A 21,577-nucleotide genomic window follows, 5' to 3' on the forward strand; every position below is an offset into this window, starting at 1 on the left:
TAAATCATCTTTTCCAATCTGCTTTTGTATGTAAATACTTTTCCTGATTTTATACAAATATGGGGCCAACTTTCTTGATTTTCCTGGAATGATCTAAAATCTTGATTGCCTCTGTATGCTGGCGATCATACGTACATTCGTCATCATTGTATCCTCGTTCTCCTCGTCCGTATCTCAATAATCTCCTCGTCTGTATCCTTGTTTTCCTGAAATTAACTTAGGTAATTTACTAGATATTTTTATTTGTGTAGTACACTATTAGATTACTGTAATTGTTATATTTTGAAACTGACTAAAATCAATCACTATTTCATTTAAAAAATATGTATAAGTCGGATTACAATTTGGTCACTGAATATTTAGCTCAATTATTCTTTTAATCATTCTATTCCTTGTTCTCATCATCTGTATCCTCACATAATCTTCTCCATCCTTTCCATAGCATCCTCATATATATCCTCAAAATATTCCTCTTCCTCAGTATCCTCATAATCTTCATCATAATTCTCTTCCTCTAAATCCTCACGATCTTCATCGTCCGAATCCTCTTTCTCAGTATCCTTATAATCTTCATCGTCTGAATCCTCTTCCTCGGTATCCTTATAATCATCATCGTCTGAATCATCTTCCTCAGTATCCTTGTAATCTTCATCATCATCTGTATTCTTATAATCATCATCATCCTCGTCCTCTTCCTCTTCCTCAGTATCCTTATAATCCTCATTGTCTGAATCCTCTTCCTCAGTATCCTCATAATCTTCATCATCCTCTGTATCCCATTTGGTAGGTAAGATGTGTTAATTTGATGCATTAATAACTTATCTTGATTTAGTTTGTCAATGTAAAAATGGCTTTTAGGGCCATCATGCTAATTTAATTGTGCAACCAAATGATTGTCGAACCAAGATTACTCGTTTATTTTCAACTCACCCACTCTTCCGAACAGAGCCTTGTAATCTTCATCGTCGAAATCATCTTCCTTTGTATCCTTATAATCACCATAACAATCCTCTTCCTCTGTATCCTCGGAATTAGGCGAATATTCATCATCACTCTCTTCATCTGTATCCTTGTCATCACCCTTGCCTATATTCTCAAAATTAGTACAAATTTTCCAGAAACAATTTTTGAAAAGGATAAAAATGCGATCTCTCCATAACATTCACATGTATAATACCTTCACCATCCTCTCCCCAATTGGCCATCTCATCAAAATCATCCCCTTTGTCCGTATCCTCATCGCCTGAGTTGGATCTGCATTAATGAATTTGAAAGAGCACAATTGTACAATGTTAAAAATGAACAAGAATCAAGAATTTATGTGTGTGGAATCATTCAATTTAGACCAAGTGTAGTCCTTTTTGTTTACATGGAGCATATCACTTTGTTGCGGCAGCTTGGGCAAATTATGTACGACGACATGAAACGAGAGGATTGGAAATGCGTTGAATTGTTTCGACTTTTATTTTGTTGTGCATTTCCAGTCAAGAATTCATCCTTTATAAGGAGTTATATATGTGTGTATAAGGAAAGATCAATATATTTACACAATAATTGCATGGATTAGATTATAAATCATAGCTTCAATATTTATCATGATTTCCAGTAGCTGATTGCTAACATTCTCCCTTAAGTTAAGTAGATACTTGCTTGTTAAGAATCTCTGCCAAATTCTTGGATCTCACCGCTTTAGTCAGAATATCAGCTAATTGATTTTCAGATTGTACAACCGGAAGCTCCACATTTTTCTTTGATAAAGTGTCTATCTAGCTCGACATGCCACTCCAACTACACAGGCAGTATCGGTCCGAGTGTAGGATAGGTAAATCAATTTGTATCCACATAATCTTCCTTCATCATAATCCTGTTTATTGTCTCCCATCTATATCCTCATAACCCTCATAATCCTATTCATTCATAATCCTTTTCCTTGTTCTCCTCATTTGTATCCTCATAATCTTATTGTTTCATAATCTTCTTCCTTATTCTCATAATCTTCTTCATAATAATCATCTTCATTATTATAATTGTTTTAGGTACAACTCTACCCTCACGGATTTTGATCAAAACAAGAATTGATCTTAATACAAAACGCAGTCAAAATCCTGACCATGGGATATGCCAATTTGATGGTAAAAAGTTATGCATCTCATACGGATGTCATTATTAGTTGGTTTTTGAGTCATTTTAAAATAACAATGACCTTCGTGTTGGTTATGTGTTGTGTAATAAGATTGAGTTTTGCATATCTTGAGTGGTCAAATTATTCCTCTACTACCAATCCCAAACAACTCAACCTAAATACCATAACCATAATTTCTCTTTGCTAAGAATCAAACATAAGTTACAATACCTAAATTCAGGAGACAACCTAATAACACGGATGATTCATTTATTGGAAATCAAACCAAAACGCAAGTTGTTGAATTACACATACTTTGAGTTACATGTGTATGACTTTGTAGCAGGCAGCAGATTGAAAGCCTCAAAGTGGTCTTATATTCGCGAACAAGATAACTTACAAACTGACAAGAGGTCTTATATTCGCGAACAGTGATTAATCTGCAGTAATTACTTTTAAAGAGGACCATTTTACAATGTTAAAATTGCACAATTAGCAATAGTTTATAAGTATGTATTCTGCTTCTGCACTTCTCAACATGACTTATTGCTGTCGTTGTTCCAAGCCCCGAATGCAAAATTTCAGTTGATTCGAAACAACAGTATATATAATAAAACTACTTTCAACTTTGTGATGTCGAAAAAAGCAAAGATCATGGTAATCTAAATCCATGCAACTTAATAATACAACGATTCATTTTGAACATACGGACAGAAAACATGGTGTCTCACCTTTCCAGCCGAGATATATAGCCAGCTCCATCCCTGAAAATTGATACATAAAATTCAGAAATTATAGCAACGTAAAACACTTAATTTAATTTTGCAGTTGGAGGACTAACCTTTCACATGTGAAAGTTGTTGGTTTCTCGTGAAAAGAAGAAGAGGCAGCAACACGAAGCTTAACATCATTAGTTGATTGTAATTGGCTAGCACGCGTTAAAGCTAAAGCATTGCAGTCCTCCAATTCAATCTCTATGATCATACGCCCAAATTCTGTGTACACAGAAGCAGGCTTGTAGATCTCTTTTTTAGGGTCTCCAAACTTCCAAGTGCTGAAATGCAACCGAAGCAATTCAAAAGGTCGTTATGATCATCATAAGGCGTAAGCTCAATCTGTATTCCTAATTTCCTTATGGTAGGAATTCTTTCGGAGAGTTCCAAGAGAGTACATATGCTAGCATTCACACCTACAAGTGTTGAGAGCTTTTTCAATGAAGCAACATGAGATGGAGCTACAATGCTCTTTCCCAATATCTCAATATGTTCTAACTCTTGCATGTCCCATATTTGTATTGGTACATATGATGGAGCTTCACAACGTCTAATATTCAAATGTGGATGGATAATCAAATCAAGACTTGAGGTTGAAAAGTTTGGATATAGTTGCAGGGAGTTCTCCGTTGCAAGTTAAAGCAAGGTAATTTAGTTAGACTAGTGAGAGAATTTGTATTGGGAAAGTATAGAAACGTTGTGTAAGAGCATCTATTTCCCTTAGCAACCTGAAACCAACTTCTATTCGGATTGGATATTGATGGTAAGGACCATAGAAAAGGAGAGACCGTGTAATATGAACAACAATTTGAAACAGAACACATTTTCTAAGCCTATTACAATGGCTTCCCAAAAATCTGCAGTGTTCTTCACCTTCAACCTCCTTATCCTCAAACATCCCCATGAAGTCACACTCCTATGCTAAAACAACCAAACACAACATCAAATACTTAACCACATTCTTCTACATGAAACAAACAAAACAATCTACAAACTCACATCCTCCTTGACGTTGGTGCTTGCCTCTGTTTCCTATTCGCCATAATCATACGCATATTCGTCATCACTCTCTTCCTCATCCTCTTCTTCTGTATCCTCATCAACGCCCTCGCCTATACACTCAACACCAGTACAAATTTAACAAACGATTACTCTATTATGCAAGGCTACTGCCCTGCATTCACATATTTAATACCTTCATCACCCTCTCCTCGAGTGGCAATATCTTCATCAAATCGTCGCCTTCTGTATCCTCATCATCAGACGTGTATTCACCATCACTCTCTTCCTCATGCTCCTCACTTGTATTTGTATACTCATCATCACCCTTGCCTATATACTCAACATAAGTGCCAATGTTTATTTAAAAGATGATCATAGTACAAAGCTACTTCTCTCTTAATTGATTTAATACCTTCAAAATTTTGATCTTCGTTTATATCCTCAACTTCCCTGCAGCAATGAATTAGAAAAAGGACCACTGTACTATATTAAAAATGAACAAGAAGCAATAATTTAGCAGTAAACAGTCACATTTTTTTGTATGTCATCCTTGTTCTAAACCTCGAATGCGTATACCAAACATGGTATCTTACCATTCTTCCCGCCTGCGTAACTTGCCGCTTCCATGTCTGAAATAAATATTCAGAATTAGCAAATCTAAAGAACTTAAGTAAATACTTACATTCAGACAATTTTGATAGTTGCCGCAGTTATCTTGATATGTTAAGACTAAGACATTAGACATATGATTTGATGTGCACAGTTGGAGGACTAACCTTCGAATTTTTATAGTTGTCGGTTTCTCGTAAAAAGAAGAAGAGGCGATAACATTCAGCGTATTAAGATCTCCCGGTCGTAATTGGCTGACACAAGTCAAGGCTAAAGGATTGCAGTCCTCCAACTCAATCTCTACAGTATTGAAATCTGTGTACAGAGAAGCAGGCCTACAGATCTCTTTTAGTTTGTAGCAATGCTTCACGCTTAAGTAATTAAGACTAGTGAAGCCTAGGGATGGTTTCAATTGCACCAAATCACTATCTTCAATTAGAAGAAACTGAAGCTCACGAAAACTATTCCTTTGTGCATCCCACCGTGAACCCTGAAAGGCGTAGGAACGCAATTTGAGTGCAGCGAGCCCTGGCAAATTGCCAATGACATATATTTTAAAGGAAAACCCATTCCACTCAAATGTAACTTTCTTAAATGAGGTGGCAACTTCAATGACCATGGAGTCACCGGAAAAACATGATCATGCCTAACCACGGGATTTGTGATGCTGAATTTGAGTGTCTTCAAACTTTGAAGCGTTGAAATGCAACGGAAGCAACTCAAAAGATCGTTATGGTCATCATACGGTGCTTGCTCAATCTCTATTCCTAATTTCCGTATGTTAGGAATTCTTTTGAAGAGTTCCGTGATAGTACAAATGCTAGCATTCACACCTACCAGTGTCGAGAGCTTTTCCAATTGAACAATATTAGATGGAGCTGCAAGGCTCTTTCCCAATATCTCAATATGCTTTAACTCTTGCATCTCCCATATTTGTATAGGAACATATGATGGAGCTCCACGACGTCTAATTTTCATGTGTGGATGGAAAATTAAGACTTGAAGGTTGAAAAGTTTAGATATGGTTGCAGGGAGTTCTCCATTGCATTTTAGAGCAAGGTACTTTAGTTGGACTAGAGATAAAATTTCTATTGGGAAAGTATAGAAACGTTGTGCAAGAGCATCTATTTCCCTTAGCAACATGAAACCAACATCTATAGGGATTGGATATTGGTGGTAAGGACCATAGAAAAGGAGAAAACGAGCAGAGGATGCACAGTTCAATCTCACTAAGTTGCAAAACTCCTTGATACCAAATAACATGTTGTTTTCGAGACATAAGCCACGCTGACCTTTTAGACTTTCTTCGGAGGCATCAGCTAACTTATTTAGGACATGATAAAACTTTTTCTTACTAGCTTCTCCTCTACACACGTGCCGCCATGAAGAATGAAGCCGACAAGTTTTATAGCCGCAAGTGTATACATTATGAGAAGTTTTGTTAATACTCTTTATGGTGTATAAAACAAGACTGTAGAAGATAGCTAGACTACTCAACCATTTGCCATAACAGGATAACAACCCCTCAGCAGTCAACATATCAATGATCTTGGAAGGGGGTGTGTGATAATCTTGAGGGAAAACTCCCATAAACATAAATGGCATTTTCAGATGTTGAGGTAAGTAATCGTAGCTCGGGAAAAGTACCTTTGATATATCATTATATGCATCTGTAAAGACTGAATTTCTCCTTTCTGCTACTTCATTCCAGTAGACTGGATCTCTATTCTGCTCGGATTTCGATAGGATGCCAGCAACAGTGAGTATTAAGAGAGGGAGACCTTCACAAAGCTTGGCAATTTTGGTGGCAGCTTTGTGAAGTTGAGGAGGGCAAATCTCATCACCAAACACCTTCTCACATAATAGATCCATACTTTCTTCTTCATTCAAAAACCGCACCTCATTGTGAGAAACAATATTGTTTATGTGATCAAACATTTCAAAAAACATACATGCTCGATGTCGACCAGTTATCATGACACTGATATTCCCTAGGCGTTCATAAAAGGAACGCACCAAGAATCTAACTAACTCTCTGTCCCAGACATCATCCAACACAATGAGGCATTTTTTGCCATGGAGACTTTCTTCCAAGCAGTGAACGCTAATGTCTTCACCTCCTTGTGTAATTCCACACAGTTGAGCTAGAACGCCTCGTGCAATTTGACTGATCGGTTGAGGTACTCTGCCTACTGTGACCCACGCGCGACACTCATATTTGCTCTGAATTTCTGCATCTTCGTAAATTTGGATTGCAAGAGCGGTCTTTCCAACGCCTGCAGTTCCATAAAGCATGTACACACGGCTGGATTGGCGTTTCATAAGTTGGATTTTGAGCAGTTGGAATTGGTCTGATAATCCGATCATCTTTGAGTTGGTTCCATGAAAGCCAATGAATGAGGAAATAGGCTCGTCTCGAGGCATATTCTCTACTTCATAAATGTACTCCTTCTTCATATCATCGAGCTTCTGGATCAACGAATTCGCATAATTTTCCAGACTCTGTAGATCAATGGAGACTATCTCTGGAAGAATTTCAGATTGTGAAGGAATGTGTTGAATGAGAAGAGATTCCAAAGAGTCTTCAAATCTCCAAATTGCGCCTTTGATTATTTCATCCAAAGCATTCACCTTCTTCCTGCTCCTGCTTGGACTTGTCTTGTCCAATCTTCCTAGAGTTATTTGCAATGGAAGCAACTCCTTTTGCACTCCTTTTATGATTTGTTGAGAGCCACCGACGAGGCTAAAACGAGAACAACGTAGAATATTGTAAATTGTATTCCTAAGAGAATCCACAGCACCATAAGCAGTCATTTTTCTCTGGTATGGAATGGTGGTTGTGGAGAGAGGATGAGTTGTGTGTGAATTGTGATCAAAGCAGTGATATGAAAATGAAAAGAATGGAGAAATCTGAGTAATGCTACCCAAAAATCATCAGTCCAATTAGGCCATCCAAAAAAAGTTGCCATTATTGCACATATATATTAGTCTAATACTAATGACGATAAAGCATGATAATAAAAAAATGTCTATAAATCTTTATCAATCTTCTTTTGTCGGTTAGTACTTTGATAAAGTACATAAAGATACAACATTCAGAATAGAAAATTGTTTATAACAGAATCCATTATTATGAAGTAGGCAGATAGAGTATGTGATTGCATATTGGTCTTTGTTATTCCATTAATTATTTGAGAGGTAATTTTGTCTTTTTGCCCCTATATGAATCAGACATCGTGCAATACTGATTAGTATGTTGTCCTTGTTAGTGCAAAACATCAGTTACATGAATCAGACAAACCATTCAAAACAACATTATATTATATGTAATGAAATTACTTTCTGATATCAAAACAAAACCAAAGTTATGCATAACACAAAAAGAATCGTCTTCCTTGAATCACAAAAATAACTTAATTCTTAAAGTCATATAACAACATGATAATACAACTATAGATTTTGACCATACAGATAGAATATCTGAAAATTGATACATAAATGTTCAGAAGTTATAGCAACTATATGATTTGATTTGTTGTTGGAGGACTGACCTTTGAAATTTGATGGTCGTCGGTTTCTCATAAAAAGTAGAAGAGGCAATACCATCAAGCCTCACACCTTTATCTGGTTGAAATTGGCTAACACAAATCAGAGCTAAAGGATTGCAGTCTACTAATTCAATCTCAATGATCTTATATCCATTTAAGTACATCCAAGCAGGTCTCATATACGAGTACGGAATATGAGGCCTAGGGATCTTTTCCAGTCTGTAGCAATGTTTCATGCTTAGGCACGAAAGCATAGGGAAGCTTCTAGATCCTTGTTTCCATTGCACCAAATCACTTTCTTCAATTAGAAGAAACTGAAGCCTCGGAAAACTTCTCCTTTTTGTTTTCCAGTGTGAACCATGAAAGGCGTATGATCGCAATTTGAGCACTTCAAGCCTTGGCAAAGAGCCAATAACATCCATGTATTTCCAGGGAAAACCCATGCCACTCAGATGTAACTTTTTCAAATAACGTGGCAACCTCAATGACCATGGAGCCTTCGGGAAGACATGGCCACGCTTGACCACGGGATTTGTGATACTGACTTTGAGTGTCTTCAAACTTACAAGTGTGGAAATACAACCAAAGCATCTCAAAATGTCGTTATGGTCATTATCAGGCATCAACTCAATCTGTATTCCTAATTTCCTTATGTTAGGAATCCTTGTGGAGAGTTTCAATACAGTACAAATGCTAGCATTCACACCTACAAGTGTTGAGAGATTCCTCCAGGAAGTAACATGAGATGGAGCTACAAGGCTCTTTCCTAATATCTCAATGTGCTCTAACCCTTGCATGTCCCATACTTGTATTGGTACATATGATGGAGCTCTAATACGTCTAATGTTCATATGTGGATGCATAATTAAGACTCTGAGGTTGAAAAGTTTCGATATAGTTGAAGGAGTTCTCCGTTACAAGTTAGAGCAAGGTACTTTAAATGGACTAGTGACAAAATTTCTACAGGAAAAGTGTAGAAACGTTGGGTAAGAGCATCTACTTCTCTTAACAACCTGAAACCAACATCTATTGGGATTGTATATTGGTGGAAAGGACCATAGAGAAGGAGGGAACGAGTATAGGATGCACAGTTCAATCTCACTGAGTCGTAAAACTCTTTGATGCCAAATAAAATGTTGTTTTCGATACACAAGCCGCGTTGGCCTTTTAGACCTTCTTCTTCTGCATCATTCAACTTATTAAGGAGACAATAAAACTTGTTACACACATGCCTCCGCGAAGAATGAAGCCACAAGTTTTATACTCGTTAGCATTGAACTCTTTGTAAGAAGAATGAAGCTGAGAATTTTTATACACAGTCTTCAACCTGCATAAAACAAGACTATATTTGATAGCTAGCTCTCTCAAATATTCCCAATTATTCGACAACCCCTTAGCATGCGACAATCCCTCAGCGGTGAGCAAAATGATGATCTTGGAAAGGGGGGTGTTATAATCTCGAGGGAAAACTCCCATAAACAGAAAGGGCATTTTTATATGTTGAGGTAAATAGTCGTAACTTGGGGAAAGTACCTTTGATATTCTGTTATATGCATCCGTGAAGACTGAATTTCTCTTTTCTGCTACAGGGGCTCCAGTAGACTGGATCTCTATTCTGTTCGGATTTGGATAGGATATCAGCAACAGTGACTATCAAGAGAGGAAGACCTTCGCAAAGCTTGGCAATTTTGATGGCAGCTTTGTGAAGTTGCGGAGGAAAAATCTCATCACCAAACACCTTCTCGCATAGTAGATCCATACTTTCATTTTCCTTCAAAAACCGAACCTCATGCAACGAAAAATCACTCACCCATTTTCGATGTCGGCCAGTAAGCAAGACGAACATATCCATTTTTTATGGTTGGTAAGAAATGTAACAAGAATGTTACTACCTCATACATCATCCAACACAATGAGGCAATTCTTGCGAACAGATCTTTCTTTCAAGCAGTGATCAATTATTTCTTCTTCTCCTTGTTTGATTACAGCAAACAGTTGAGCAAGAATGCCTTGTGATATTTGACTCATCGGTTGAGGTACTCTGCCTACAGTGACCCACGCGCGTCGCTGATATACGATCTGAATTTGTGGATCTTGGTAAATTTGCATAGCGAGAGTGGTCTTCCCAATGCCTGCCGTTCCATAAAGTGCATGCACGCGATTCCAGCTGAAAGAACCTCTCATAAGATCAGTTTTGAGTCGTTGGAATTGGTCAGATAATCGAACGATCTTTGAGTTGGTTCCATGAAAACCAATTGATGAGGAAATAGGTTCGTCTTGAGGCATATTCTCTACCTCATAAATGTACTCCTTCATATCGTTGAGCATCTCGATCAATGAACGAGCATGATTCTGCAGACTCTGCAGATCAATTGAGACAATCTCTGGAATACTTTCAAACTGTGAAGGAATGTGTTGAGTGAGAAGGGATTCCAATGAGTCTTCAAATCTCCATATTGTCTCTTTGATTATTCCATCCAAAGCATTCACTTTTTTTCTGCTTCTGCTTGGACTTTTGTAATCCAACCTTTTTAGAATCTAATGGCTCCAACTCCTTGTACACGCCTTCTATGATTTGTCGAGAGCCACCAACGAGGCTAAAACGAGAACTACGGAGAATATTTTTAATTGTATTCCTAAGAGAAAGCAAAGCACCATAAACCGTCATTTCTCTGATATCAAAGTTGGGATTTTCAGTAGAGAGCTTCAACTACGTATTATCAAACCACAAATATGAGAAGAATAGAGAAGCTGATATATGATCATGATTCTCATCTTTGATGGTGAATGTGGTTAGGATGGAAATATCTTATCCTAAAAGTTTAAACAAAAAAAATACCCTTTTTGCCCGTAAAATAAAGTCTCATTTGATTCGGCGAGTTTCAAAAAAGGTGAAATAATGCGGGACCTGAAATGAAATTCATAATGTTTGATATGATAACGTCCTAAAATGATAAAAATGAGACTTATACTTGCGAACGGAAGAAATATGGTGGAGAATAAATGAATAATGACATGTCGTTTTTGTATGAGCAAATTGGTCAGATAAGATATGTTCTTTCTTCTTTCTAAAAGTTGAGAGCATATAGTTGGAAGACTAAAGTGAAATATACAAAATTCGGACGAGAGAGGATAAGAGCTATTCCAACTCATCCCATAATGTTAAATGGGCTTGGGCCTAAAAATAAGACTCCATTTAAGGCCCATAAAAATCATTACTTTTATTTATAGCTCATCTAAATTCACTAGTTCGAACTTTCCATTTATTAGGAGACAAAATCATACCAGTGAATTTGTGATTCGTCGTTAAGATTAGAAATAAGATCGAACATTTTCTATCGAATCCAATAACCTAAAAATTGTGGTAGTACAATCAATACTTCATAATCGAAAAGCGATAATAGGGTAGATCAATTAAATTGATTACTCCATATTGGATGAGTTAATCTAAGACAATAATAAAATTGATTATCACACAGAATACCTTCATCATCCTACTTGATTGTCAACTTCTTCATCACAATCCTCTTCCTCGCTATCCATATCATCACCCTCGCCTATATCTGCCGTTTTTCAGGTAGAATTTATAAGATGATCATTGAGCAAAGTTACTACTCTCCTAATAGCTCCATAGCATTCACATGAGCAATACCTTCACCATCCTCACCCCAATTGGCAATTTCTTAAATATTATCCTCTTTGTCTGTATCCTCATTTTCAGACATATCTTCGTCATCATTCTCCTCCTCAACTTCCAAAATGGATCTGCAGAAATGAATTTGAAACAGGACAATTGTACCATGTTAAAAAAAATTGAACAATAAACAATATTTTTACGTTTTCAGCAGTCACATCTTCTTGGTAAAAGGAAACAAGAGAAAACTCCTAGTAGCAAAGTGATTTGTATGCTGTCCTTGTTCTAAGCCTCGAAGGCAAAATTTCAGTTGATTCGAAACAAGAGAATGTGTAACGAAATTAATTTGTGATGTCAAAACAAAGCGAAAATCAGGCATAACACAAAAAAATGTGGTATCTCACCTTTCCAGCCCAGATATATAGTCCGCTCCATCCCTGAAAATTAATTAATAAATAAATATTCAGAAATTATAACAACCTAAAACACTTAATTTGATATATTATACAATGGTGAGCAAACTAGAACTTGAATATCTCATAGCTTTCTTGAAATATCTATTAAGATAAAAGACAAATGATTTGATTTGCATTTGGAGAACTAACCTTTCACTCTTGAAAGTTGTTGGTTTCTCATAAAACGAAGAAGAGGCAATAACACGAAGCTTAACATCATTAGTTGGTTGTAATTGGCTGGCCCAAGTCAAAGCTAAAGGATTGCAGTCCTCCAATTCAATCTCTATGATCATACGTCCAAATTCTGCGTACACGGAAGCGGGCCTGTGGATCTCTTTTAGTTTGTAGCAATGTTTCAAGCTTAGATATTTAAGCTTAAGGAAGCTTAGGTATCCTGGTTTCCATTGCACCAAATCACTCTCTTCAATTAGAAGAAACTCGAGACTCGAAAAACTATGCCTTTTTGTTTTCCAATGCGAACCCTGAAAGGCATATGATCTCAATTTGAGCACTTTAAGACTCGGCAATGAGCCAATGACATCCATGTATTCCCAGGGCAAACTCATGCCACTCAAATGCAACTTTTTCAAATTACGTGGCAACCTTAGTGACCCGGGAGTCACCTGGAAAATACGACCATGGTTGACCACAGGATTAATGATACTAAATTTGAGTGTCTCCAAACTTCCAAGTGTTGAAATGCAACCAAAGCAACTCAAAAGATCGTTATGGTCATCGTAAGGTGTAAGCTCAATCTGTATTCCTAATTTCTTTATGTTAGGAATTCTTCTCGAGAGTTCCAAGAGAGTACTAATGCTAGCATTCACACCCACAATTGTTGACAGCTTTCTCAAAGAAGCAACATGAGATGGAGATACAAGGCTCTTTCCCGATATCTCAATATGTTCTAACTCTTGCATGTCCCATATTTGTATCGGTACATGTGATGGAGCTCCACAACGTTTTATATTTTGATGTGGATGGATAATCAAGACTTGAAGATTGAAAAGTTTGGATATAGTTGCAGGGAGTTCCCCGTTGCAAGTTAAAGCAAGGTACTTTAGTTGAACTAGTGGCAGAATTTCTATTGGGAAAGTATAGAAACGTTGTGTAAGAGCATCTATTTCCCTTAGCAACTTGAAACCGACATCTATAGGGATTGGATATTGATTGTAAGGACCATAGGAAAAGAGAGAACGTGCAGAGGATGCACAGTTCAATCTCACTGAATCGCGAAACTCTTTGATACCAAATAAAATGTTATTTTCAAGACACAAGCCACGCTGAACTTTTAGACCTTCTTCAGCATCATCCAACTTATTTAAGACGTGATAAAACTTGTTCTTACTAGCTTCTCCTCTACACACATGCCTCCATGAAGAATGAAGCCAACATGTTTTAAAATCGCTAACAGAAATCTCATGCGAAGATTTAAAGACAGTCTTCAAGTTGCGTAAAACAAGACTGTAGTAGAAAGCCAGTTCTCTGAAACATTCCCGATCATACCACAACCCCTCAATGGTGAGCATAATGATAATCTTCGAAGGTGGGATATTGTAATCTTGAGGGAAAACTCCCATAAACAGAAAAGGAATTTTAAGACGTTGAGGTAAATAGTCGTAACTTGGGAATTGTACCTTTGATATTTTATTATATGCATCCGTGAAGACTGAATTTTTCTTTTCTGCTACATCCTTCCAGTAGGTTGGGTTTCTATTCCGCTCGGATTTTGATATGATGTCAGCAACAGTAACTATCAAGAGAGGGAGACCTTCACAAAGCTTGGCAATTTTGGTGGCAGATTTGTGAAGTTGAGGAGGACAAACGTCATCACCAAACACCTTCTCACATAGTAGATCCATACTTTCTTCTTCTTTCAAAAACCGCACCTCGTACGAATATTCATTATGCATATAAGCATTTATCAATTTTCGATGTCGACCAGTAAGCAAGACACGAATACATCCATTTTGGATGTCTCGTAAGGAATCTTCCAAGTAATTCAATTCACGTGTCTCCCAAACATCGTCCAACACAATTAGGCAATTCTTGCCATCCAATTTTTCTTTCAAGCAGTCGTCTATTTCTTCATCTCCTTGTGTAATTCCACAAAGTTGAGCAAGAATGCCTTGTGAAATTTGACTGATCGGTTGAGGTACTCTGCCTACAGTGACCCACGTGTGGCACTCATATTTGTTCTGAATTTCTGGATCTTCGTAAATTTGCATAGCAAGAGTGGTCTTCCCAATGCCTGCCGTTCCATAAAGTGTATAGCAACTGTGGTCTCCCCAACCCATATAATTCCAGCCGCAAGATGCTCTCATAAGATCGGCTTTGAGTTGTTGGAACTGGTCAGATAATCCAATCATCTTCGAGTATGTTCCATGAAAACCAATTAATGAGGAAATAGGTTCGTCTTGAGGCATATTCACTACTTCATAAATGTACTCCTCCTTCATATCATTGAGTGCATGGATCAAGAAATCAACATCATTTTGCAGACTCTGCAGACTAATGGAGACAATATCTGGAATACTTTCAAATTGTAAAGGAATCTGTTGAACGAGAAGGGATTCCAATGAGTCTTCAAATTTCCACATTGCATCTTTGATTCTTCCATCCAAAGCATTCACCTTCTTCCTGCTCCTGCTTGGACTTGTCTCGTCCAATCTTTCCAGAATTTCTTCCCAAGGCTCCAACTCACTGCACACGCCTTCTATAATTTGTTTAGAACGGCCAACAAGGCTAAAACGAGAACAACAGAGAATATTGTTAATTGTATTCCTAAGAGAAAGAACAGCACCAAAAGCTGTCATTCTTATGATCTGAGAGTTAGCGGTGGCAGAAAGAACAAAGTTGCTCGTGGTGGGGTGGTGGAGGTTGAATTATGTGAGTAGAATTCGGCCTGTCAAAAAAAATGTCTCTCAGTACTGGCCATGGAATGTCATTATTCACCAATTTCCAGCAAAATTCATGTGCATAAATTCCTTTTTCACATTAAAAAGTACTATATGACTTTTGGATATTTTCTTCTATTTCCTTTGTTAATTCCTATCATCCTCAACTAGTCTCAAATACATCCATTTGCACATATAGATCAAAGCTTCTCAATTTTCCTACTATAGTTTTCAATCAACATTCATGTTTATACAAGTATTATTTTTTATTGCAATTTCACACACCAAATCACATTCCAACAATTTAAACAAAACCACCAAATTGGAAGCTCTAAATTCTTTGTCCCTATCCAATTCCTAACCCAAAATTGGATTTTATTCTGTGGCTCATGATCAATTCACTAATTTTGAAGTCAATTCCACAATCAAATTAAGGAAATACAATAAAATCACTAAATCTTAATCAAGTAGGCTTAGTAGGATATGATTCTTACCTGTTTTTGTAAGAAGAGATGGGAATTTTAAATCTTTGAGTTCTCTCTTAGTGGAAGGGGAGAAGAAACTGATGAAGAGAGCATGGAGCTACGACGGCGACCGACAACTTTTTCCGGCGCGGTGGATGGAGAAGTGAAGAGGTCCACTGTATGTAATTCTACCTTAGTTGGGATTATTGGGCTTCATTTATTCTTTCTTAATTCACAAAATTTTATGCCCAAAATCTATTTCATCAAGATAGGTTTTCCAAACTAGGTGTCATCACCCAAATTTAATCTTTATTTTTATGGAAGGGGAGTAATATATTTTTAACTTTTTCTAATAACATATTCTTTATCAAACTTTTTCTAATAACAAGTTAAATTACTTAGTTCATATATTTACTTAATGGGTTGTTTTTTAGTCCTCTTTATATTGGACCTTAAAGCCCAGTAAAGTGGGTGAACTATATATAGGCTTTTCTATTGGTCAAGGTCCATCCAATAATGGGAGGGTCCAATTCTTAGTGGGTTGATTTGTTGTTAACAACATCATTAGTGCTTAAAATTGGCCTCACCATAGCAAAGAGACTGATAAAGGTCAGCTGTTATTCCCTTTCTAAATTCATCTCCTTGTTATGTACAGGTTGTTTGATTAGTTAACTGGCGTAATTAATTATTTCTACTGAAATTTTGATCAAGCTTACTGTTTCGTGACAAAGTTGGGGGAAATTGATGTAATGTTGAAAAGTTATGATTTTGTTTGTTTTATGGTTTTTATGTGGTGTGGAAGCTGGTTTCTTGCTTAGATTAATTAAGTAGTAGATGCTTCATGACTGATTTTCTTTGCTCAAGAATTGATCCAAAAATTCCTCTATTTCCAATCTCAAGCAACTCAAGCTAAATACCAAGACCATAATGAATTCAATGCACATTCTCACTTATCAACCATAAACAAAATTCTCAAAGAGCTCTCATATGTGGATGGACAATCAAGCTTCGAAGGTTGAAGAGTTTGGATATGGTTGCAGGGAGTTAGAGCCAGGTACTTTAGTTGGACTAGTGACAAAATTTCTACCGGAAAAGTGTAGAAACGCTATGTGAGAGCATCTATTTCCCGAATCAATCTAAAACCGACATCTATTTGGATTGGATATTGGTTGTAAGAGCACTCCCAATGGAGGTGGCGAATTCTCGGCGATAAATCGCCGATTATCGCCGAATTATCGCCGGCCATTGTGGCGAAGTCGGCGATAATTCGGCGATAATGTTACCGTTGCTTCGCCGAGTGGCGATTTATCGCCGGATTATCGCCGAGCGATCGCCGGCCACTGTGGGCGACGCTCGGCGATAATCGGCGATTTTTAAAATTTTTTTTTTTTTTTTTGGCCGAACGGCTATTTTATCCCACCCCTATAAATATTTCATCCTCTTCCTCCATTCATCACCCACAAACTTCATTCACACAAATTTTCAATCTTTTTTCTCTCCATCTTTATTAAATGAGTTCTGATTCATCGTCTCGTGCTCAGTCCGACGAGGAAATATCACATTCTTCTTCCGAAGAAGAGGTACCTCCCGCTCCCACCGGATGGGATGTAGCGGGTTTCGCCAACAACCCAATCAACAACTATATCTCCCGCTGCATACAAAGCGAGATCGCTCGAATGCAGCAGCCACCCCCCCAACGGCCAATCCGCCGGCGGCGCCGATACATCCCTCGCAACCACACTGGTGCGCACGATCGGCTGTTCGCCGATTATTTCGCGGAGGAACCACGTTATCCGGCAGATGTATTTCGTCGCCGGTTCAGAATGCGCCGCTCCCTCTTCCTGCGCATTGTTAATGCGTTGTCCGCGCGTTACCCCGAGTTCCGGCTCCAGCGAGACGCAGCAGGGAAGCCCGGACTATCGCCCCTACAGAAATGCACTGTTGCCATCCGGCAGTTGGCATATGGAGGGTCCGCCGACATGTTCGATGAGTATCTGCAATGCGGCGAGACGACTGGCAACGAGTGCCTGAAGAATTTCTGTCAGGGCGTGCGAGAGATATTTGGGGAGCACTACCTTCGCTCGCCGGACGCAGCTGACTGCCAGTTCCTACTGGATTGGCACTGGAGGACCCACGGCTTTCCGGGGATGCTCGGCAGCATCGACTGTATGCACTGGCAGTGGAAGAACTGCCCAACCGCGTGGCGAGGCCAGTTTACTACCGGCTACAAAGGTACGCATCCCACCATCATTCTTGAAGCCGTTGCCGACCAACGGCTTTGGATTTGGCATGCTTATTTTGGTATAGCCGGGTCGAACAACGACCTAAATGTTCTCAATTCCTCGCCCCTTTTCAACGAGCGGATCAACGGATTAGGCCCCTCCATCGAATTCACGGCCAATGGCAATGTGCATAACATGGGGTACTACCTGGCTGACGGCATCTATCCGCAATGGCCCGTGTTTCTGAAGACGATCAGATGCCCACTCGGAGATAGAAGAAGGTATTTTGCCCGAGCGCAAGAGTCTGCGCGCAAGGATGTGGAGAGGGCATTTGGGGTGCTCCAATCGCGATTTGCACTGGTAAAGGGTCCGACGCGCTTTTTCTACCAGGGGGATATTGCCGATATCATGTATGCGTGCATCATCATGCATAACATGATCATCGAAGATGAACACGAAGGCGTCCTCGACGTCACCAACGACCCAAGTGTTGCATCATCGAGTCACGGTGTCTCAACCGAGTCCGCCCGCCAGGGTGTACCGCACAACGAACATGAACGGTTCCAGGCGTTCATGGACATACACCAGAAGGAGGCCCATCAAGCACTACAACACGATATCATCGAAGAATTGTGGGCAAATAGAAACCGCGCCCACCGCCCTTGAATTTTTTTTTCTTTGAATTTTTTTTTTGATTTTTTATTTCCATTCGTGTACTTTTTTTTTTTTTAATTTTCTTCGTTGTAATGTGTACCCGTGTTTAATACAACGAACTTTATTACTATTTATTTGATTTATCTTTATAAATTAAATAAGCTAGCTTTATTATATATAAAAATAAAACAATTAAATTAGTGATGATGTAAAAATGAAATGTTGAGTTAGGGAGAAATAAGGGAGAAATAAGGGAGAAACCATTGTAGGGGTTGGCTAAAAACTGGGGATAAAATGTGATGCTGATGTGGCGCTGATGTGGCAGGAGTTAGGGAGAAATAAGGGAGAAATAAGGGAACTCCATTGGGAGTGCTCTAAGGCCCATAGAAAAGGAGAGAATGTGTAGAGTGTGCACAGTTCAATCTCACTGAGTTGCAAAACTCTTTAATGGAAAATAAAATGTTATTTTCGAGACACAAGCCTTCAAAATCATCAATCGCCATTGCTAAGAGAGGCTTCAAAATCAGACCTCAAACTCTCTACCTGCTTCTGATTCTTCTCCAACCTAACCTGCAAACGCCGGATCTCCTCCACCTCCTTCTCCTCCACCACCTCCGCCAGCATAAGCCAATCCTGCAGCCTCCCAATATGCGCGTTCATCTCCCGCATCTGCCTCCCAATCCTTTCCCTCCTCCCACTCCGCACCTCAATCTGCTCCAAGATCCCCTTAGCCTCAACCTCGAGCCTCTCCTCCTCCTCCTTGGCCTTCAACAGCTTCCTCACCCGCTCCCTCACCGCCCCAACGTCAAAACCATACATTTCCAAGTCCAGCAGCGTCTCCAGGAGGTCCTCCGCCTCACTCTTGGGGTCTGTCAGCTTCAACCTGCGGCTCTCCTCCACCACGTTCGTGAAGGTCACCATACACGCTATCGCCAACCCCTCCCGCTGGTTCTCCCTGAAGGCCCTCAGCGGCTCAAAATGTGGCATCCTCCGCAGCACCTCTGCCCACTCTGTGGATTTCCAAATAGCGTTACGTTTCACAAACAGCACACTATTCTCATTTGGAGCCCTAGAAACAGAATCATCTTCATCAATCAATTGCTGCACATCAATGTGCTTTGTTTCTTCATTTGGAGCCTTAGAAACAGAATCTACATCGATCAATTGCTGCACACCGCGATCATATTTAACATCAACGTGCTCTGTTGGAGCCCTAGAATCGATCAATTGCTGCACATCGCGATCATATTCAACATCAATGTGCTCTGTTTCTTCATTTGGAGCCCTAGAAACACAATCTCCATCGATCAATTTGCGATTGTGCCTTTTCGAAGCAGAAAAACTCGATTTTCGTTTCCGTTTAACGTTTGGGGCGGAAGAGGCGGCGCCATCATGATCAACGAGCCATTTCCCATCCTTCCATTCCAAATGAGGCCTCAATTGCGAGCGATTCAAGTTCATAGTAGAATCCGGGTGCTCAAAAAGCACAATGTACTCATTCATCCCAACCTTCTTCACAACAAATCCAGTCCACCACCCAGAATCGAAGAACGCATCCACTTTCTCACCAACCCTAAATTCCCCTTCATCTAGAATCGGAGGGGAAGGCCTGATACCAACACATTCAACATTTTTACCCTTCAATTCCACCGAATAAACCCCTTTCCCCAAATCCCTCACAATCACCGCCGGAAACCAAGCAACCCTAAAATCAAAATTAAAATCGAAATCCAAATCGAAATCCAAATCAATCGAAACTTCCACCTTCTCTCCCACCTTCAATTCCCCCTTTCTCTGAGGCAAGGACCAAACCCCATCGACCCAATCCCAGAGCGGCCGCAGACTCGACGGCGCAAATCGGAGCTCGCCAGGCTCAAGGGGGTTTTCAAGCGTCACCACGAGCCTCTCCTCGCCGCCGCCGTCCAATTCCACGGCAGTGACGACGCCCTCCCACCAGCAGCCATTGTGGTACGCTTCGACGACGTCGTTCGGCTCGAAGCGCTTGGTCGCCTTGTGCGGAGGGGGCGTCGGGCGCACGGACGACAAGTCGACGAACTCGCGCAGGCGGCGGCCTCCTCTGCGCGCCGGGAGAGCTCTGTACCTGACGTAAAGCTGCCCCTCGTTTTCTTCGGGCTCGATGTTTCTGGGCGGCGGGATCACGGTGCAGACTAAACGCACGCCTGCCTCTTTTTCCACCACTTCAACAACGGAATCCACCGGAAATTGCTGGCCGCAGCTGCGTCGTGCTTCTCCCATTTTTAGTTTTACAGAATAAAGTCTTTTACAAGGACGGAAAGTGAAATAATACTCCCTCCGTCCCCTATTAGGAGGCACTCTTTGACCAGATACGAGTTTTAAGAAATGTAAAGAAAAATTGGAGTGAAAAAGGTGAGCAGTTCTCCCTTTTTTAATTGACCTCTCTTTATTTTAATGATTACTCCCTCCGTCCCCCATTAGCAGTCATAGTTTGACCGGGCACGGGCTTTAAGAAATGTAAAGAAAAATTGGGTTGAAAAAGTTAGTGGAATGTGGGACCCACTTTTTTATATTGGTTTTATAATAAAATGTGAGTGAAGTGAGTTAGTGGAATGTGGGACCTATTACCATTTATGGTAAAAATGAAGTGTTACTCTTAATTGGGGACGGACCGAAATAGAAAAATGTGACTAATGGGGGACGGAGGGAGTAGTTTTTTATGGTAATTAATTACTTGTATTTAAAAATTGGGAATAATGGCGTCCATTTATTGTTTAATGAGAAATTTGGGACTTACCCTGATGTTACTGTTTCATGACTGATTTTCTCTGCGAATAATTGTGATGTCTTTATTCAGTGAAAAACATGAAATGTTGAAAAGTTTTAATTTTGTTTAGTTTTTTGGATTTTTTATGTGGTGTAGAAGCTGTTTTCTAGCTTAGATTGAGTAGTGGCTGTTTGAATGAATTTGAGAAGACCGCATTTAATCCATGCATAATCCACTCAAGTTCTAATCCTCAAAGGAATCCAACATAAGTTGCAAATACATAAATTCAAGTCCATCAAGTGTCAGCCCAATTAATACAGCACTGATGATTCATTTGTTGGAAATCAAACCAAAATACCAAGAAATCACCACACAAGTTGTTGAATTCATTCAGAAAATCCATACTTTGATTTGCGTGTGTATCACTTTGTAGCAGAAGATTAAAATCCTCAAA

The 21,577-nt window shown here is 39.3% G+C and overlaps 2 protein-coding genes and 1 pseudogene across 9 annotated transcripts; all 3 read right to left on the minus strand.

Moving 5' to 3' along the window:
- Window positions 1-413: 413 nt before the first annotated feature.
- LOC125208943 (uncharacterized) lies at window positions 414-9,922 on the minus strand (annotated as a pseudogene). The gene is made up of 11 exons (XR_016135552.1): window positions 8,058-9,922; window positions 4,674-7,249; window positions 4,491-4,526; window positions 4,310-4,347; window positions 4,091-4,227; window positions 3,895-4,007; window positions 2,964-3,176; window positions 2,854-2,886; window positions 1,178-1,254; window positions 931-1,086; window positions 414-769 (listed from the first exon to the last, which is right to left on the minus strand). The product of XR_016135552.1 is annotated as an uncharacterized LOC125208943 (transcript).
- Window positions 9,907-15,810, minus strand: LOC125208873 (putative late blight resistance protein homolog R1A-10). 7 transcript variants are annotated; one of them, XR_016134916.1, is made up of 6 exons: window positions 15,535-15,810; window positions 12,294-15,048; window positions 12,093-12,125; window positions 11,707-11,819; window positions 11,539-11,617; window positions 9,907-10,690 (listed from the first exon to the last, which is right to left on the minus strand). XR_016134916.1 is itself a non-coding variant. In XM_048108373.2 (5 exons), the coding sequence occupies exons 2-4, from the start codon at window positions 14,957-14,959 to the stop codon at window positions 11,738-11,740; spliced, it is 2,781 nt and encodes a 926-aa protein (XP_047964330.1). In that variant the 5' UTR covers window positions 14,960-15,048; window positions 15,535-15,810; the 3' UTR covers window positions 11,386-11,617; window positions 11,707-11,737. The 7 variants fall into 7 exon arrangements, 6 of the variants coding, with proteins under 6 accessions (XP_047964330.1, XP_088919613.1, XP_088919616.1 ...); XM_048108373.2 differs by lacking the exon at window positions 9,907-10,690 and having other exon boundaries at window positions 11,386-11,617; XM_089063487.1 differs by lacking the exon at window positions 9,907-10,690 and having other exon boundaries at window positions 11,386-11,819.
- A 2,994-nt stretch (window positions 15,811-18,804) lies between these two features.
- LOC125189404 (DUF724 domain-containing protein 8-like) lies at window positions 18,805-20,663 on the minus strand. Its single transcript, XM_048086688.2, has one exon. It carries the CDS (start codon window positions 20,634-20,636, stop codon window positions 18,873-18,875), a length of 1,764 nt encoding a protein of 587 aa, XP_047942645.1. The 5' UTR covers window positions 20,637-20,663; the 3' UTR covers window positions 18,805-18,872.
- Between the last annotated feature and the right edge of the window lie 914 nt (window positions 20,664-21,577).

This window comes from Salvia hispanica, chromosome 2, assembly GCF_029641045.1.
Source record: "Salvia hispanica isolate PSC_SH4W2 chromosome 2, Shi_PSC_v1, whole genome shotgun sequence".
Taxonomy (NCBI): Eukaryota; Viridiplantae; Streptophyta; class Magnoliopsida; order Lamiales; family Lamiaceae; genus Salvia; species Salvia hispanica.

Coding starts and splice junctions, on each gene's coding strand:
- LOC125189404 (XM_048086688.2), bottom strand. CDS start 20,636: ATGGGAGAAGCACGACGCAGCTGCGGCCAGCAATTTCCGGTGGATTCC.
- LOC125208873 (XM_048108373.2), bottom strand. CDS start 14,959: ATGACAGCTTTTGGTGCTGTTCTTTCTCTTAGGAATACAATTAACAAT. Junction 12,126..12,293: donor ACAACTTTCAAGAGTGAAAG/GTTAGTTCTCCA, acceptor ATTAATTTTCAG/GGATGGAGCGGACTATATAT. Junction 11,820..12,092: donor TATATATCTGGGCTGGAAAG/GTGAGATACCAC, acceptor TCATTTCTGCAG/ATCCATTTTGGAAGTTGAGG.